Source organism: Carcharhinus amblyrhynchos, chromosome 5, assembly GCF_965287045.1.
Source record: "Carcharhinus amblyrhynchos chromosome 5, sCarAmb.v2.hapA, whole genome shotgun sequence".
NCBI classification, from domain to species: domain Eukaryota; kingdom Metazoa; phylum Chordata; class Chondrichthyes; order Carcharhiniformes; family Carcharhinidae; genus Carcharhinus; species Carcharhinus amblyrhynchos.
The window spans coordinates 72,270,374-72,288,252 of record NC_137328.1 but is presented as its reverse complement, the minus strand read 5'-3'; the positions used below and the strand labels follow the sequence as shown (position 1 = coordinate 72,288,252).

At 46.6% G+C, this 17,879-nt stretch overlaps 1 protein-coding gene across 1 annotated transcript in view; it reads left to right on the top strand.

Moving 5' to 3' along the window:
- The first annotated feature begins 282 nt into the window (after positions 1 to 282).
- The window catches only part of LOC145343101 (aminopeptidase Q-like), a 132,602-nt gene continuing 115,005 nt past the window's right edge, over positions 283 to 17,879 (top strand). The window contains exon 1 of the mRNA XM_080188983.1: positions 283 to 851. Coding sequence (XP_080045109.1) covers positions 283 to 851 — 569 coding nt within the window. The remainder of the gene's footprint in view (positions 852 to 17,879) is intronic.

Sequence of the window (17,879 nt, the reverse complement as noted above, 5' to 3'; positions counted from 1 at the left end):
TTCGCATTCTACTTGATCTCTTACCAGTCTCCACCTTTATATTCAAAGTGATCTGAGGCACTCACAAAGTATTTGAAAACGCTCCGCTTCCTGCCATTGGTAAAATGAGATATCACTGAGCGTTTGACGTGCAGTGTAACCTCTTCAAAACTATTCAGATTGACACTGGGTCCGAATGGGATCAGGTTCAGTCTTTTTTCATCCCGGCAAGTTAAGCCCTTTAATAAATTGTGAATAAACTCCGCAGAGCTGGGAGCCAACAGCAGGACCCAGGATCAAAAAATGGGGCCAAAGTCCAATTCTGGATTCTATCTGAGTAAGAAGGCGATGGTGTTTTTCACCCTCCTCATCTTCGCTTTGCTGGTGATTTCCAGTGTTTTTGTCATTCTTTACGCCAGGCTGAGGGCTGGGAAAGCCGACAGCGTGCCGCCAACGGTGCCTGTGCGCTGGGGCCCGTGGGGCAATAGCCGCTTACCAGGCAGCCTGATCCCCAGGCATTACCAACTGGAGCTGTGGCCAAAGCAGATTCCCGGACAGGATCAGCTCTACTTCCTAACCGGCCAGGTCAATGTGACAGTGGTGTGCAAAGAGGAGACTGAGACCATTCTCATTCACAGTCTGGACCTCAATTACTCCAGGGTGAGCATCACTGCCCCAGGCAGCTCTCCTGATGCGAGTCCGAATATTGAGGACATCTGGATTGAACTCAAGAACGACTACCTGGTGATCGAACTGGACGGGAAGCTGGTGCCGGGACAGGAGTACATTATCCAAGCCGACTACAGCGGGCACCTGAACGAGGAACTAACGGGACTTTTCATCAGTCGCTACTCAGAGAAAAACACGGACAAGTGAGTGAGAGTTTGAATGGTACAACTTTGGAAAGTCTCAGCGCGCTTTTCCCAGCAAGTAAATATCACATTGCTGCCGAGTTAAGCAAAACTTCGGCTTTTCTTAACCTGCATGACATTTTTGATTTCGAGATTGCCTCTCCATTTTCTGTAAGAACGATAAAACAAAAATCTGTGCTGCCAATGAGCTCGTTATAATCTTGACAGTAATACATGCATTCGCTTTTGGACTGTATTTTTCTTCTTCCAGGTATTTGCTTATTTATTTGCTGAGATTTTTTGCCCGCTGTGTTTAAATTCTCCCCCTGTTCAGCAGTTAGCTGGTTGAGTTTCCAAGAGTTAACTTGATCTCCCGCAGATTTAATAAAACGCTTTTTGAAGTCCAGGCACTCAATTAACATTTTACTGCTGCTGGGTTATAGAATGAGAGCGGATGCAGTCCAAGTGGCTTGTTTCAGTGCCATGCACAGCACCGTGCTTCGGGATCTCTTCTTCCCGAGTGCCAATGTCTTATTGGGGCAAGAAATTCCTTGCTACCTACAAGGAAGGAAATGTATCTTTCCAGCTAAACTGCTCATAAAATATATTCGGGGCGATCATTATCCCAAGCTGCTATTTCGGTACTTTCATCTTGTATCTGTAGCTTCAAGTTTGTCTGTGTAACTCGAGTCGCTGAAACCTTACACTTATAGCACAAAAAATACCTCTGAACAAGGGAACTTCTGTTAAACTAGTTTCCGACCATGCACATAACAATATTTGACTTCCAGTTCGGTTTCTGACACTCACATCCACACAGCTTATACTTGATGTGGTTGATGTGCCGTCAGGGAGTATCTGAGACTAAACAACATTGCCATATGGACAACAAAATCAAGTGGATAGTCTCAGCGTGTCCCTTAATATTAAATAGATTCGGTGAACCTATTTCGCAAAACTACGCCTTTATTCATATAAAATCTGAAACACATTACAAAACATGGCAAATTCTTATAACAGTAAAGTGCCGCAATATTCACATTTTCTCCAGAGATTGAGATGCACTCTGAGGTATTTCAGTTCAGTAATGAGAATATTTCAATATTTTCATTGCTGAGAGTAAAATTCCTACAAACTATATACATCGGTCATGTTGCAGTCTTGAGGTGCTTCATTCATTTGTACACAGTTAGGATTCAGCACACAGTCCCGGGGGTTTTACACGGTTACCAGTCCCTCGGTGAACTTTGGTTGAAAGGCCTTACACGGCGGCCTTTCCCCGTTACGCATTGGCATTGGCTTGAATGCATCCCTCAGCACGTTGTCCTGGACTCTGGTATGTGCCAGTCTGCAACACTCGGTGGAGAGCAATTCTTTGCACTGAAGATCAACAGGTTTTGGGCAGAGGTAAGAGTGTTTTTCACCCAGTTGATGATTCTCCAATAGCTTGTTTTCAATGATGTTTTCACATTCTGTGAGTGTGTAGGGGTGGGGAAGCTGTTGTTCTGCAGGGTCTCCGATGTCCAACTTGTGACACAAACTTGGGTCTCAGCACTGACCTTGGGTCTTGCAGTGCTGCTGGGTCCTAGTGCACTCTGCTCACTTCCAGCTGAAGGATGTGCACAAAGTCCTTGCAAATTGCACTGCTGCAGCTTCAGGGCAAGGAGCTGTGATTGTGGGGAGCACGTGGCTAGGGGAACTGGGGGGGCTGTGATTGTGGAGAACATATAGCAGAGGAATTGGGATGTGGGTTGTGATTGTGGGGAGCTATGGCTGGGGGAAATTGGGGGGGGCTGGACAGTAACTGTTGATGCGCTAGGGGCAAGCAGCGATCGATAACCTCTACATGTTCCTCTCCATCTCCCCCCCCTCTCCTTTAGAGTGACAACATGGCTTTTTCTATGCAACCAATAGATCTACCTGCTCCCCTGTCCTCCCCACCACCTGCCTTCAGAGTGATGAGATGGCTTTTTCTATGCAACCATTAATTTAGCTGTTCTTTTGGTTGCTTCTGGAGCTGAGGAGGAGGAGCTGGAGGAAAAATTGCAAGCACAGGAAACCTGGGCCTTACTATTTCCAGGACCAGAAGGAGATGACCACCAGAAGCAGGAGAGTCTGCCATTCACCCAAAAGGGAGGGGCATAGGAGAAGGAGGGAGCACAGCCCCGGTAGGTCCGTGCACGAGTGTCCTTTGAGCAGATGTCAAACACAGTGTGCCGCCAATGTTTCCAACTCTGAAAGGAGACCATGCGACACTTGTGCAACCTGTTGCAGGACCTGGCACCCAGAGATGAGGGGTGGGGCAGTCGCACCCACTTTCAGTTGTTGTCAAATTAACAGTTCTAAACTTCTACGTGACTGGTTCTTTCCAACCCCGAACGGAGATGTCTGTGGCATCTCCCAATCTGCTGTGCACACCCGTGTGAGGTCACTAAAGCCTTGTAGGCCCGGGTTGGCCAACTCATCAACTTCAACCTGGGCCAGGTGCAGCAGGAAACCCGGGCTGTAGGATTCACAGCCATTGCGGGGATGCCGAATGTGCAGGGGGCGATCGACTGCATACACAATCATCCTCAAGGCCCCCTACAGAATCCACAAAGATTTGTAAATAGGGAGAGGTTCCACTCCCTGAATGTTCAGCTAGTGTGTGACTATCATATGACCATCATGTACGTCTGCACCAGACATCCAGACAGCGTGCATGACAGCTTCACTGTCAGGAGCTGGGACATCCCGGAGGCATTCGAGGAGGAGCCCAGACTGTGAGGGTGGCTCCTGCGTGATATGGGTTACCCACTTTGGACATGGCTGATGACACCGGTATCTGAGATGGAGGCTTGCTGTAATGAGGCCCATGTAGCCACCCATGCAACAGTGGAGAGGTGCATTGGGCTCCTCAAGATGCGATTCTGGTGCCTGGACCAATCTGGCGGGGCCTTCCGTAACAGCCCAGTGATTTCTTCCTGCATAGTGGTCGTGTGCTGTGCCTTGCACAATCTGCTTCTGTGTGGCGAGGTTACCTCTTGGAGAAGGAGGAGGATGTGGAGTCTGACCAGCTGGCCATCACTGGGGAGGATGACCAGCAGGAGGAGGAAGGAGAGGAAGAGCATGCCAAGGTACACCAATCAGGCGCTTGAGGGCTGGCAGCCCGAATGAGGCATGCAAGGGCAGCAAGGGAGTTCATGAGGTGGTTCATGCATTGGGGGTTTGTGTTTGTGGGTTCCATCCCCCCGCACCACCTCCCCCCCACCTCCCCAAATTCCTTCTATCCTGCACAATGTCACACCAAAGTGCTCGGCCTGGGTACTCTGTGTTAATGAGTTTTTTGTTTTGTAGGAGGATGATGATGACTCGCTAATCACCATTATGATGGTGCCCTGCTGCAAACTAGTCTGACTCCTAGCTGAGCTCCACATGCACGCTGGCACCTGGACCCACGTCTGTGTAGTGGGTAAGGGATCTGAAACCCCCATGCAGGTCCCTGGAGCGGGGGAACGGGAGGGAATTGTCTGGGGAACCAATGCTGTCCTTTTCTCAGTGACACAGCATTGGGGGGCCTCCCCAACTGACATCAACGTAAAGCACCCCTCAGGCGACCATCAATGGAAGAGGATTCATAATCGAAACAAATTAGTCACAGGTAGGTGGTGAAAAAATATTTATTCCCAATAGAAGTGTTTAAATTAGACATTCTTATATGAAACTTGTGAACAGAAAATATCTGTCTAACTAGTGCAGCCCTTCACCTGGGCCATCTCACTGCAACTACAACTTCCTAAGCTTACGTGGCCTACCACTACATCTCAGTGACTCCCCAGAATGTACATCAGAGGGCCAGCTGCCTACCTCACCCCACAGCCTATGATGCACGTGGTGGGCCTGGATCTTGAGGACCCTGGCCTGCTTCCATGTGTCTGGGATATTTCCATGACACCCTCTTCATCCTGTTGCTCCTGAGATGCCAGGGTGTCAGGAAAGGGGGGAGTCAGAAGGTATAGTCACAACCACAGTCTCCTGGTTGGAAGGCTCCAGCATGGGCTCAAGCCCTTCCTCCTTTCTTGGTTTCTTGTGGGCCCCTGGATGACTCCATGGGATGGCAGTGCTTCTGCAGTGAGTTCCAGAAGCTCTGGCATCACCTGGCACTGCCACTTCTACCCATGGTAGTCGAGCCCTCTGTGATGGCCACTTGAGTCGGGGGCCACCTCTGAATGGCTGCAGCAAGTGTCCTCTGAGACTGGATCATGCTCTGCAAGTTCTCAGCCATGAGCCTCTGAGTTTGAGCCACATTCTCAATAGCTGCTGCCATAGTCCACTGTGTCTCAGCACTGTCCCGCTTGTGCCTTTCAGCCATGGACCGCAGAATCTTGAGAAGCTCCTCAAAGTGGGTGAGGACCCAGAGGTCTGGCTCACCGCTCCCTGTCTTTGCCCTCTCAAAGGTATTGTGCTCAGTCTTCTCCTGCCATGAAAGAAATGGTGGCGTGACTCCTGCAGAGTATTGGGTTGTGGCCCTTTAGAAGGCAAGTACAGTGGGGTTCATTGGAGGAATAGGGAGGAGCTGCTTGGGGGTCAGGAGGTAGAAGCATGCAGGGTGCTGGGGATGGGAGGATCTGGGGAAATTTGGAGGAAAATGCAAGATGGGGTTCAGCATTCACCTTGCTGCATGGATGAGGCCATTATTTCTGGCACTGCTTCCCGATTCGGGAGGGACAGTGCCCGGACATTGACCAAGGCAGCAACGTTGTCCCAGTCGCATTTCCATCAGCCCTCCTGGGTCTGTGTCCCACTGGGAGGAAGAGGGTGTCCCACCTCGCCTCAGCTGCAGCCAGTAGCCTCCTGAGGTCGCCCTCAGAGAATCAGGGGGGTGGTCATGTGCACATTTTGTGCAGGAATGCCTGCCTGCCTGTCCATTCTTGAGTTTTTAATGGAGTTGCCCCTTGTGAGGGCAGATCAGCTGCAGGCAGTTTGCATTCCAGCAAGTTCCATACAGTTTGCTTGTTAGCATTGAGGGGAAGGCAAGTGAGCACTTGCAGCTGTGTTGATGGTGGTGGGGGGGGGTGGTGTGTGTGGATGGTGGATGAGTGGCTCAATGATTGGATACAGGGGAGAGAGAGGGAGGTGTCACACAGCCATCAGATTCAAGAGGAAATGGGGGCTTTGTGTGGAGGGTCTGAGGTGGGGGTGAGGGGGGGGGGGTCACCCTGTCTAATATCTTTGAGGGGGAGGGTGAATTTCTCTGCCTGAGATGACTGAGGGGGAAGGGGGTGTCCGCTGCCACTCTGCCTAAGATCGTTGGGAAGGGGGAGGGAAGGGGGCGACAATCGGTCTGGGTGGCGGTGGGGGGTGGGGATAAGGGAGTCAGTAATATTAGGAGGGGGTGGGACAATGTATTTGGGGCCGGGGGGGGGGGCATTATCTGGACTGGGCGTGATGTGGGAGGGGAGCAGCATTCTATCATTTTTTTTGTGTGAGCACGCATAGTTAATGTGCCAATCAGAGCTGCAGTGTTTTGGGCACGTTAAGCCCTACCCACAGGCTTGCACAGGGCAATTTAGAATTGCTGATATTGTTTCAGATAAAGTGCATATGCAGGTGGGATCTAAAAGTCAGATCTGAAACACTCCCAGATTCAAGTCCGCCCAGCACTTAAAATCAAAATGGTAAAATCGAGTTCATGGTTCGCTGTATGGTTTTACACATCTACATTTTCTAATCATTTCTGATGCTTTTGGTAACATCAACCATTTCAAGAAATAAATTGTTTTATTGTCAATCTGTTATTCTGTTGAGCCCTAAAGATTCCAAGTCCACAATCTTACTGTGTTGTATTGAAATTTTGTCCATATAGATGGCTTTAGTACTTGTGTAGGTTTGTTTGCATTCTTATGATGCCTTTTATAAATATTTTGGCTGACTTTTTTGCACAATTAAGCATGGGTCAGCTGGTAATATCCTTTGATTCACAGTGTTCTTGGCTCAAGTACAGAAACCACGCCTGATGCTCTAGTCTAAAACTGAGGGAGGGCTACACTGTCAGAGATTTTGGGCGATATGTTCAACTGCTCAGGTGGATGGGAAAGATCCCATGGCAATATTTCAATGAAGAGCAAAGGAGTTATCTCTGGTGTCCTGGCCAACATTTATCCTTCAATCAACATCGCAGAAACTGATTATCTGGCCACTATTGCAGAAGGTAAGGGGACATGGAGTTGGGGGTAGGGTGTTAGCGTGGATAGAGGATTGGTTGTCAAATAGGAGGCAGAGAGTGGGGGTTAATGGGTGTTATTCGGATTGGCGGTTGGTGACTAGTGGAGTGCCCCAGGAATCGGTGCTGGGGCCTCAGCTATTTACCATTTATATAGATGATCTGGAGGAGGGAACCGAGGGTATGGTGTCGAAATTTGCTGATGACACCAAGATTGGTGGAAAGGCAAATTGCGTGGAGGGTGTGGAGAGTCTGCAGAAGGATCTAGATAGGCTGGGCGAATGGGCCAGGAAATGGCAAATGGAATTTAATGTTGGCAAGTGCAAGGTGGTCCACTTTGGCAGGAATAATGGTAGGAAGGACTATTACTTACGTGGTGAAAAACTGCAGCATGCGACGGTGCAGAGGGACCTCGGGGTCCTTGTGCATGAGTCGTAAAAACCTAGCCTGCAGGTGTAGCAGGTGGTCAGGAAGGCGAATGGGATGCTGGCCTTCATAGTGAGGGGGATTGAATATAAAAGTAGGGAGGTCTTGCTGCGGCTGTATAGGGCATTGGTGAGACCGCAGCTGGAGTACTGTGTGCAGTTTTGGGCGCCGCACTTACGCAAGGATATTTTGGCCTTGGAGGGAGTACAGAGGAGGTTTACTAGGCTGGTCCACTTTGGTAGGAATAATGGTAGGAAGGATTATTACTTACGTGGAGAAAAACTGCAGCAGGCGACGGTGCAGAGGGACCTCGGGGTCCTTGTGCATGAGTCGCAAAAACCCAGCTTGCAGGTGCAGCAGGTGGTCAGGAAGGCAAATGAGATGCTGGCCTTCATCGCGAGGGGGATTGAATATAAAAGTAGGGAGGTCTTGCTGCGGCTGTATAGGGCATTGGTGAGACCGCAGCTGGAGTACTGTGTGCAGTTTTGGGCGCCGTACTTACGCAAGGATACTTTGGCCTTGGAGGGAGTGCAGAGGAGGTTTACTAGGCTGATGCTGGAGTTGAGGGGGTTGAGCTATGAGGAGAGGCTGAATAAATTAGGCTTGTACTCGTTAGAGTTTAGAAGAATGAGGGGAGATCTCATTGAGACGTATAAGATGATGAATGGGATGGATAGGATAGAGGTGGAGAGACTCTTCCTGCTCAAAAAGGATAGTAGGACTAGGGGGCACAGCCTCAAGATAAAGGGGGGGCGGTTTAGAACGGAGTTGAGGAGGAACTTCTTCACTCAAAGGGTGGTGAATCTCTGGAATTCTCTGCCCGTTGAAGTGGTGGAGGCTACCTCGCTAAATATTTTTAAGACGCGGGTTGATGGGTTTTTGATAAGAGAGGGGATTAAGGGTTATGGGGAGAGGGCGGGAATGTGGAACTGAGCCACGACAGATCAGCCATGATCTTATTGAATGGCGGGGCAGGCTTGAAGGGCTAGATGGCCTACTCCTGCTTCTGTTTCTTATGTTCTTATGTACTATCATTGCCGTTTGTAGGAGGTTACTATGTGGAAATTGGTAGCCAAATTTCTAATTATAACAGTAACTACACTTCATTGCTGCAAACTTTGAGATATCCAATGGGCATGAAAGTTGATATATAAATACGGGTCTTTTTTTTTACTTGGGTGATGACAGTCTCTGCTGTATTTGCATGGATCCATCATTTTCTGAATGAAGGACAAAAACACGTTAGCGATGTCAGGGCAGCATTTTGGCACACTGGTTAGCAATGCCGCCTCACAGTGCCAGGGACCCGGGTTTGATTCCAGCCACGGTGATTTCTGTATGGCGTTTGCAAGTTTCCTCTGGGTGCTCCAGTTTTCTCCTGCACTCCAAAGATATGCTGGTTAGGTGGATTAGCCATGTTAAATTGCCCCTTAATGTCCTAAGATGTATCAGTTAGGGTGATTAGCGGGGCAAATACATGGGGTTATGGAGATAAGGCCTGGGTGGGATACCTTGTTGGAGAGTTGGTGCAGACCTGATGGACTGAATGGCCTCCTTCTGCACTGTAGGGATTCTATGTCATTGACCATGTCATTTATTAAATCTGGAATCTGAAACCTAGCTTCAAAATTGGCTGTTTCTCTGTGCCAATCGTTTTTGGTAGTATTTTCAAAAGAGCTACAGTCCATTGATGATCTACAGCTTGATGAAGTTATTGTTGTGAGGCAGTCTTGTTGCTAGTGTTCATGATGTTGGCCGGGGAACTAGTCATGCACCAACAACTCTTTCTTTCTTCAGGTCCCATGCCCTAAAAGGACATTGTCAGCATGGACTTCCACATGTTAGCCCATGCTCCTGCTTGGCAAGGTGCTACAGTTGTTTGCCATTTCCTTTTGCAGGATCTTCCTAACCAGAAGGTTATATCTGCCATAGGCCTTTGGAAGGATTTTCAGGTTGATAGCCAAACCTATTTGGCCACATCATAAATGCATCTCCCATGGCTATCAAAGGTCCCACCGTGAGACTTAAACCGAGAGATTTTGGCTCAGAGGTAGGGGTGCTACCACTGGACCAAATAGCTACAAGGTCATGATTATCACCATTGAAGCATTGCTTTTCTCAACTTATACATACAATATTCACAAACAGTTGTAGACAAGATCACTTTGCAATTTGAATAATAAGTAATGAATAGACAGAGTTACTTAAGAAAATGAATAATAGGTCATTGAGACAGCCCTGTGTACCACCATCATTCAGAATTAACTAGGTTATTGAATAGTCAGTGTCTGAAACTATTGTAAATTAGCAAAACTGGTCTAGAAGTTTAGCAACTCCTTAGTTGCTGACAAATTAACACCATTGATAGCTGGTCTCATGAATAGATTACAATCCACACATGGGTGAAATGTTCTGAGAGTTTATGCAACATTGACCTTATAAATCACATAGTTCAATTGATCTTCTTCCTCCCATGGGATGAAACATCATGTTGATAAGATCTTCAGTGGGGGATATTCTGTTCTAGATGAATTCACATCATGGGAGTTCACACTCTGAGATAGCTGACTTAACTCTCATTTTTTTTTGAGAATTTGTGTTGCACTTGTTGCTCGATAGCTGTTTTTAATGTCTTTGACTGATGGCTTAGGAAAATATTAAATATTTCACTGTTTATAGTTTAATTATGACACTCATTTGCACTGATATTTATGTTAATTCAAATTGTGATCAAGTGCAGCATAAATTGAAAATCAAATTCAAAGAGGTTGTCATAGAATCAAAGAACCCCTACAGTGCAGAAAGAAGCCATTGAACCTGCACCGACAACAATTCCACCCAGGCCCTATCCCTGTAACCTCAAGTATTTATCCTGCTAAACTCCCTGACACTAAAGAGCAGTTTAGCATGGACGATCGACCTAATCTTCACATCTTTGGGCTGTATGAGGAAACCAGAGCACTTCAGGAGGATGTGCAAACTCCACACAGACAATCACCCAAGACCAGAATTGAACCCAGGTCCCTGGCGCTGAGACACCAGTGCTAACCACTGTGCCACCATGCCACACTGACATCTCTAAAGTGTTTTCACCCTTCTTTCAGAAAATGATGGACCCATGTTAATACAGCAGAGATGATCATCATCGAAGTAAAAGAAAAAAAGATCCATATTTATATATCATCTTTCATATTTTTTGGATCTCTCAAAGTGCTTTGCAGCAAGGAAGTGCAGTTATTGTTGTAATTAGAAATGTAGCTATCAATTTCCACACAGTAACCTCCTACAAGCAGCAATGATAATGGCCAGATAATTAAATTCTGGGCCTGATTTTTACCATTGCGTCGCGCCCAAAAATGGGCGCAAAAACTTGGTAAAGTCAGGTGTGAGGCCATTAACGCAATTTGCACCCATGTCTGCACAGATGCCTACTTTACCAAGGCCTGAAAATGGCCGCAATCTGATTCATGCATTTAAATTGAATTAATGGGCTGCCCGCCCAGCTTTACCAGCATTGCCCCCCCTTTACCATGGTGTTCGCCCATCCAAATTTGGCGCAAAACAAATGTGTGCGGCAGAGGTCTGTTTTGGGCTCTCCATCTGCTGAAGAAGTAAGTTTAGAACTTCCAGCAGCTCTCTGACTCAGATTGGTGGTGGTGGGGTGTGGGCAGGAGTTGGGGTGGGGCGGGGGGGGGGGGGGGGGGGGGGGTGACAGGGGGTGTGGGGCGGGGGGCGTGGTGGGAGGGAGGTGGGTCAGATCATTCTTTGGTGAGGGGGGATGGGAGAAGGGAGGCCCGATCATTCTCGGGTGGGGAGCGGTGGGGGGGTGGGGCGCTGCCACTCTGCAGGGGGGAAAGGGAGCAGAGGGCTATGATCAGTCTGGTTAGTGAGGGGGGAGATGAGTGGATAAGGGGGAAAGTTATTTTGTATGGGTGGGGACGGTGTTTGTGCAGGCCGTCGCTCCCGGGCCGCTTTATCCACTTTCTGCGGCCCAGGAGTGATGTGATGGGTGCAATTTTCAACTTTTTTTCTAACTGCACATGTGCAGTTCAGGGTTCCACTTGTTTCAGGCATGCTAAGCCCTGCCCGTAGCACAATTCGGACATGCGATGTTTTTTCAGGCTAAGTGTATATGGGGGCACCTGAAAGCAGATTTCCAAGTCGGACCTGAATTGCGCCCAGATTCAGTGTTTAGAATGAAAATGGTAAAATCGGGTCCTCTGTGATGTTGATTGAAGGATAAATATTGGCCAGGACATTATCCTCCATTTTTAAAAGGACAACAGTTTTCACAAACAAATGTTTATTTGGACCCACTTCTGGAAAAATGAAGAGAGAGAAAGAAAGCTGTAACCAGCCTTAAATAGAACTTTTCGTATCCTCAGTATTCAAAAGCATTCACAGCCAATTAGATACATTTGATGTGCAGTAATTATTGTAAAGTAAACAAACATGCTGCCAAGTTACGCACAGATTGATCCACAAACTGTAACCCTCATTTCCCCAACTTCACATCTTGCACACAACAGTTGGATTATTTCATCTTGGCAGTCATATTCTCAAAGCAGTTCACAAGATTGTCGCAGCATATTTCCCTCTTCATTGCAGAAGCAGATTGCATATGATATGAGGCAACGACGGTGACTGGAGAAGCCATAGGTTGCTTGCAAAACTTCTTCCCACTTAAGGAGCTGACAGTTATAGGCAAAGAGATGTGTGTGGAATCCCTTCATATCTTATCATCTTTCTCTCCTTCCATCTATCTATTTCACCCTACACACTATGACAGATTGCCGCTTCTTCAACAGTCACTCATGCCTCTTCTATCTTTCATGATGTGGAGATGCTGGCGTTGGACTGGGGTAAACATAGTAAGAAGTCTCACAACACCAGGCCACACACCTGACGAAGGAACAGTGTTTCCGAAAGCTTGTGAGTTTACTATCAAATAAACTAGTTGAACTTTAACCAACTAGTTGTGGGATTTCTTTCTCTGATCTTTCTACAGACTTAAAGCAATTTCTTGTCCCTCTCCTTCATTTCAGACAATGAAAAAGTCCAGGTTCCAGTGCCAATGCAGAGGTGGAGGGCAGACTTTCTCTAAGTTCAGTGTGATTTGAGCAAGCACCAGCTCAGTGATCAGCACTATATCCACCTTAGTGCAGTATTGTCCAATCGGGTTTTCAAACTTGGGCCAATCAGAACACTGTCTTCACTGCTTGATACAAAATGTATGCAATATTAATTAAATAAATCTCCAAACCTTTGAAAATATATTTGATGTTTTAAACTGTCAGCAATCAAGACCAATACTTTCACTGTCAGAGAGTAGCTTCAAAAAGGTTCTACATTTTCACTATTCTATAAAGCTGTATACACTTTAAAGGGTGGTGACAGTCTGTTAACAGAAGTGTTTTTTTTGTGACTACTCCAGTTTACTTCAAACAAGCACATTTCTTTGGGAATAGACTATTTTATTAGCATTGATATATTAGGAGACTTGAGAGGGAAAAGATCAACAAAGCTCTAAGTTCAGTTCTGAAGAATGCTTATTTAAATATGCTAATCTGGTTCTCACCCAGCAAGGGCAGGAGTCAGATTATGTCTGGGAACAATGGGTGGGAAAATCGCAATGGGGTTTGACGCCGGCTCTGAATGCGCTAAACCCGTCACTGGTGATTTTTTGGCCCCGCATCACTCTAATACGATCTGCACCGGGTTCAATGTGGCTGGAATATCACAGCCAATGTTTTGGGTCCAATATGATTCTTCTTCAGGACAGAGCTAAACTTTGCTGCAATCCCCAGTTTACCAAAATTGCATATTTCAACCTCACTGCAGTCATGCAGTGCTGGCCATTGTTTTGTGAAAACTGCCAACTACTAGCTAAACAAAACTAAGTTTTTAATTTAGCAGCCCCCGTGTCACTTGATTTTATAAATAAATTGAAAGCAAAGACACCTCTGTCTATCTGAAGGTGGACTCTGTTTTCACAGACAGCGCTTCACGGCATGACCCTGCAGATGTAATTGCCTTATCAATTAAAGGTGCCCAAAGTGACCGGGCACACACAAGCTAAGAAACGATGGCTATTTCACTTCTTTTGCCAAGTGAGCAGCACTTCAGCTTCCAGGTAGAAGCTAGAAACATATGTTTCTTATAAACAATGCCAGCCTGATCAATACGTGATCCCTGTCTAACAGCAACATGGTTAATTCTTGTTTGCTTAAATAGTGGTCTAGTGAGTGACATGCATACTCATATCCACCACTGCAACTTTAACACAACTTGGTATTGTATGTCTCCAAAAATGCAAAGCATCAATTCACAACATTCTGTGGTTGATTCAGCACATCTGGCAAACACATTGGTGAATGCTGCTTTACAGAGTAGGTTTGAGGAGCTGGCTATATGTGGTAGATTACCAAGTAAGCAGGAACTATTGCAAAGTCATGAGTGACATCCTATGTGACTATACTAAACGATCCACCCCCATTTTTATTGAACTACTGGTAACCTTTAACATGGTTGACCTCACCATGTTACTCTAAAACTTCTCTACTGTCATTTAGCTGTGTAGGATTGTTTTCCTATAGTTCTAACCAGTTGTTGCCGGAGAATCACCAACAGTGGCTTTTGTTTCCCACCTGCTATCTCTGGTGTACTCCAAGAATCTATCCTTGGCCCTTGTCTATTTCTCAACCAAGTGCTCCATGGCAACATCATCTGATCATCCTGTAAACATATTATAAATCAGAAGCAAACTCTTTTCTATTGTTGCACTTTCTAATCAGCTTCTGTATGATTTGTTGTTTCAGTGTTCATTATTGTAGATTTATTCACTTTAAAATCAATTTTCCATTTCTGTGCTCATCACTTCATTGGTCCAAATCCCTTTTACATTTGTAAGCATACTGGCCAGTCAACTGGTCATGGCAAATTTTACATTAATTCACAAAGTAACAATTTTCATATCATTCATAATTGGGAAAAAAACAAAGTTGGGAGATCCTTGGAAAATTCCACAAATTTTCTACCACCACCAAATAAAGTATTTACGTTGCTGTAATCAAACCACTAAAACAATGGCCCTTAATTATTTTTTCCCTAAATGAAAAATTTGCACATGGGATTTTGACTATGTCTTTTGAAAATCCAATTAAATTATGGCCCAAATCTTCTGATCAGGTTCAGAACCCTTATTTCGTGTACTCAAGAATTGAGGAAAAAGAGAAAACCATCCCTTCCTAAATATCACCATTCTCCTCCACTTTAGTAAATTCAAGGATTACAATAGTTCAGATAAGTGGGCAAAAAAATGACAGATGGGGTATAATCTGGGAATATGTGAGGTTCTCTACTTTGGCAGGAAGAATAGAAAAGTTAAATATTTAAATGGAGAGAGAGTGTAGAATGCTGCATTGCATAGCGATCTGAGTATTCTTGGACATGAATCCCAAAAAGTTAGCATGCAAGTATAACAAGTAATTAGGAAGGCAAACAGAATCTTTATTGCAAGAGGACTGGAGTATAAAACTAGAGACACCTTCTTGCCACAACTCTGGAGTACTATGTAGAGCTTTGGTCTCCTTACTTAATAAGGGGCATACTTGGATTGGAAGCAGTTCAAAGAAAACTCACCAGGCTGATTCCTGGAATGAAAGGATTGTCTCCTGAAGAAGGTTGATCAGGTTGGGCTTACACTCACTGGGGTTTAGAAGAATGAATGGCGATCCTATTGAAACATTTAAGATTCTGCGGGGGCTTGACAGAGTAGACATTAAAAGAATGTTTCTCCTTGTAGGGGAATCTAGAACTAGGGGCACAATTTAAAGATAAAGGAATCTCTCATTTAAGACTGAGATGAGGAGGAATTTCTTTACTTGGAGGGTAATTGCTCATTGTTCCGTGGGAGCACTGAAGAGAGGCTGCGATTTGCGAGTGGAGAGCTTGTGGGTGAGTACAGCGACTTTTTCTTTCTTTTAAAAACTACCTTTGTTTTAGTGAGTTTAGTGGGGTTTTTTTTTGCTTGCTTTAAGTTTGACCCCGGAAGTAGTTGCTCTACATAGGTAGAGTATCCCAGCCCTCCCCCCTCTAAGCTAAAAAAGAGAGAGAGAGAGAGGGGCTCTGTCTGAGAGCAGGTAAAACTGCTTTTGTTTTTTGTGTGTGCTGTAAGGGCTTTGGCTCACAGGGCCAAAGAGATAAGGTAAGTTATAAGTTTTTTTTTACTTTTTCCTCTGGGTTGCTATAAGGGGCAAGTATGGGTGTGAGACCTGTATGTTGTTGCCAATGCAACATGTGGGAGGTCTTGGAAGCTCCTGGTCTACCAGACATCCACACCTGTGCTCGGTGTGTGGAGCTGCAGACCCTACGGAACCAGGTTAAGGAGCTGCAAATGCAGCTTGAGGACCTTCGGCTCATTCGGGAGAGTGAGGAGGTTATAGATAGGAGCTACCAGCAAGTAGTCACGCCAGGGCAACGGGAAGAGGGCACTTGGGTAACTATTAGGAAGGGGAAACCTCGGGTGATGGAGAGCACACCGGTGGATGTCCCCCTTCAAAATAAGTACTCCGGCCTGAGTACTACTGGGGGGGACAGCTCATCTGAGGGAGGAAGCGGTGGCCAGGTCTCTGGAGCTGAGCCAGTAAGTCAAAAAATCAAAAAAGAGAGCAGAAAGGTAGTGTTAATAGGGGACTCCATAGTGAGGGGGGCGGACAGGCGTTTTTGTGGACGTAGACGGGAGTCACGGATGGTGGTTTGTCTCCCTGGGGCTGGGATCCGGGATGTCTCTGGGCGTGTCCCAGACATCCTGAAAGGGGAGGGTGAGGAACCAGAGGTTGTAGTGCATATAGGTACTACTGACGTAGGCAAGAAGAGGGAGGCACTCGTGAAAAGGGACTATAGGGAACTGGGTAGGCAGCTGAGGAAGAGGAAAGCGAAGGTTGTAATCTCAGGATTGCTGCCTGTGCCACGGGAGAATGAGGGAAGAAATGGAATGAGGTGGAGGCTGAATGCGTGGCTGAGGGACTGGTGTAGAGGGCAGGGATTTCGGTTCCTAGACCACTGGGACCTCTTTAGGGGTAGGTGGGACCTGTACAGTAAGGACGGGTGGCACTTAAATCCCAGGGGGACTAATATCTTGGCGGGAAGACTGGCTAAGGCTACCGGGGGGACTTTAAACTAGAAAGGATGGGGGGAGGGAATTGTGATGGGGAAACTGGGACGGAGGAGGTTAGCTCCCAGGTAGGGGAGGACTGCAGGCAGTATGAGAGGAAGGTTAGACAGGGGGTGGAGAAGGGAAATGCCCAGACTGAGGGGCTGAAGTGTATATATTTTAATGCAAGGAGTGTAGTGAATAAGGTAGATGAGCTTAGGGCGTGGATTGCTGCTTGGGAATGTGATGTGGTGGCCATTACGGAGACTTGGATGTCTCAGGGACAGGACTGGGTACTTCAGGTGCCAGGTTTCAGATGCTTCAGGAAGGACAGGGAGGGTGGCAGAAGAACATAGAACATAGAACATTACAGCGCAGAACAGGCCCTTCGGCCCACGATGTTGCGCCGACCAGTTACAAAAACAATGACCCACTAGCCTATACCAATCCCTTTTCGTCCATAAACCTATCCAGAGATCTCTTAAACGCCCCCAAACTAGACGCATTTACAACTGCAGCAGGCAGGGCATTCCAATCCCTCACCACCCTCTGGGTAAAGAACCTACCCCTGTCATCCGTCCTATAACTACCCCCCCTTAATTTAAAGCCATGCCCCCTCGTGCTAGCTTTCTCCATCTGAGGAAAAAGGCTATCACTATCCACCCTATCTAAACCTCTAATCATCTTATATGTTTCAATAAGATCCCCTCTTGGCCGCCTTCTTTCCAACGAAAACAACCCTAAATCCCTCAGTCTCTCCTCATAGGACCTCCCCACCATACCAGGCAACATCCTAGTAAACCTCCTCTGCACCCTCTCCAACGCCTCCACATCCTTCTTGTAATGCGGGGACCAGAACTGCACACAGTACTCCAAGTGCGGCCGCACCAGAGTTGTGTACAGTTGCAACATGACGCTGCGACTCCTAAATTCAATCCCCCTACCAATAAACGCCAAGACACCGTACGCCTTCTTAACAACCTTATCTACTTGATTCCCAACTTTCAGGGATCTATGTACACATACACCTAGATCCCTCTGTTCATCCACACTATTCAAAGTCCTCCCGTTAGCCCTATACTCGACACATCTGTTGCTCCTACCAAAGTGAATTACCTCACACTTCTCCGCATTAAATTCCATCCGCCACCTCTCGGCCCAGCTCTGCAACCTATCTAAGTCTCCCTGCAGACTATGACACCCTTCCTCACAATCTACCACACCTCCAACTTTGGTGTCATCAGCAAATTTACTAATCCACCCAACT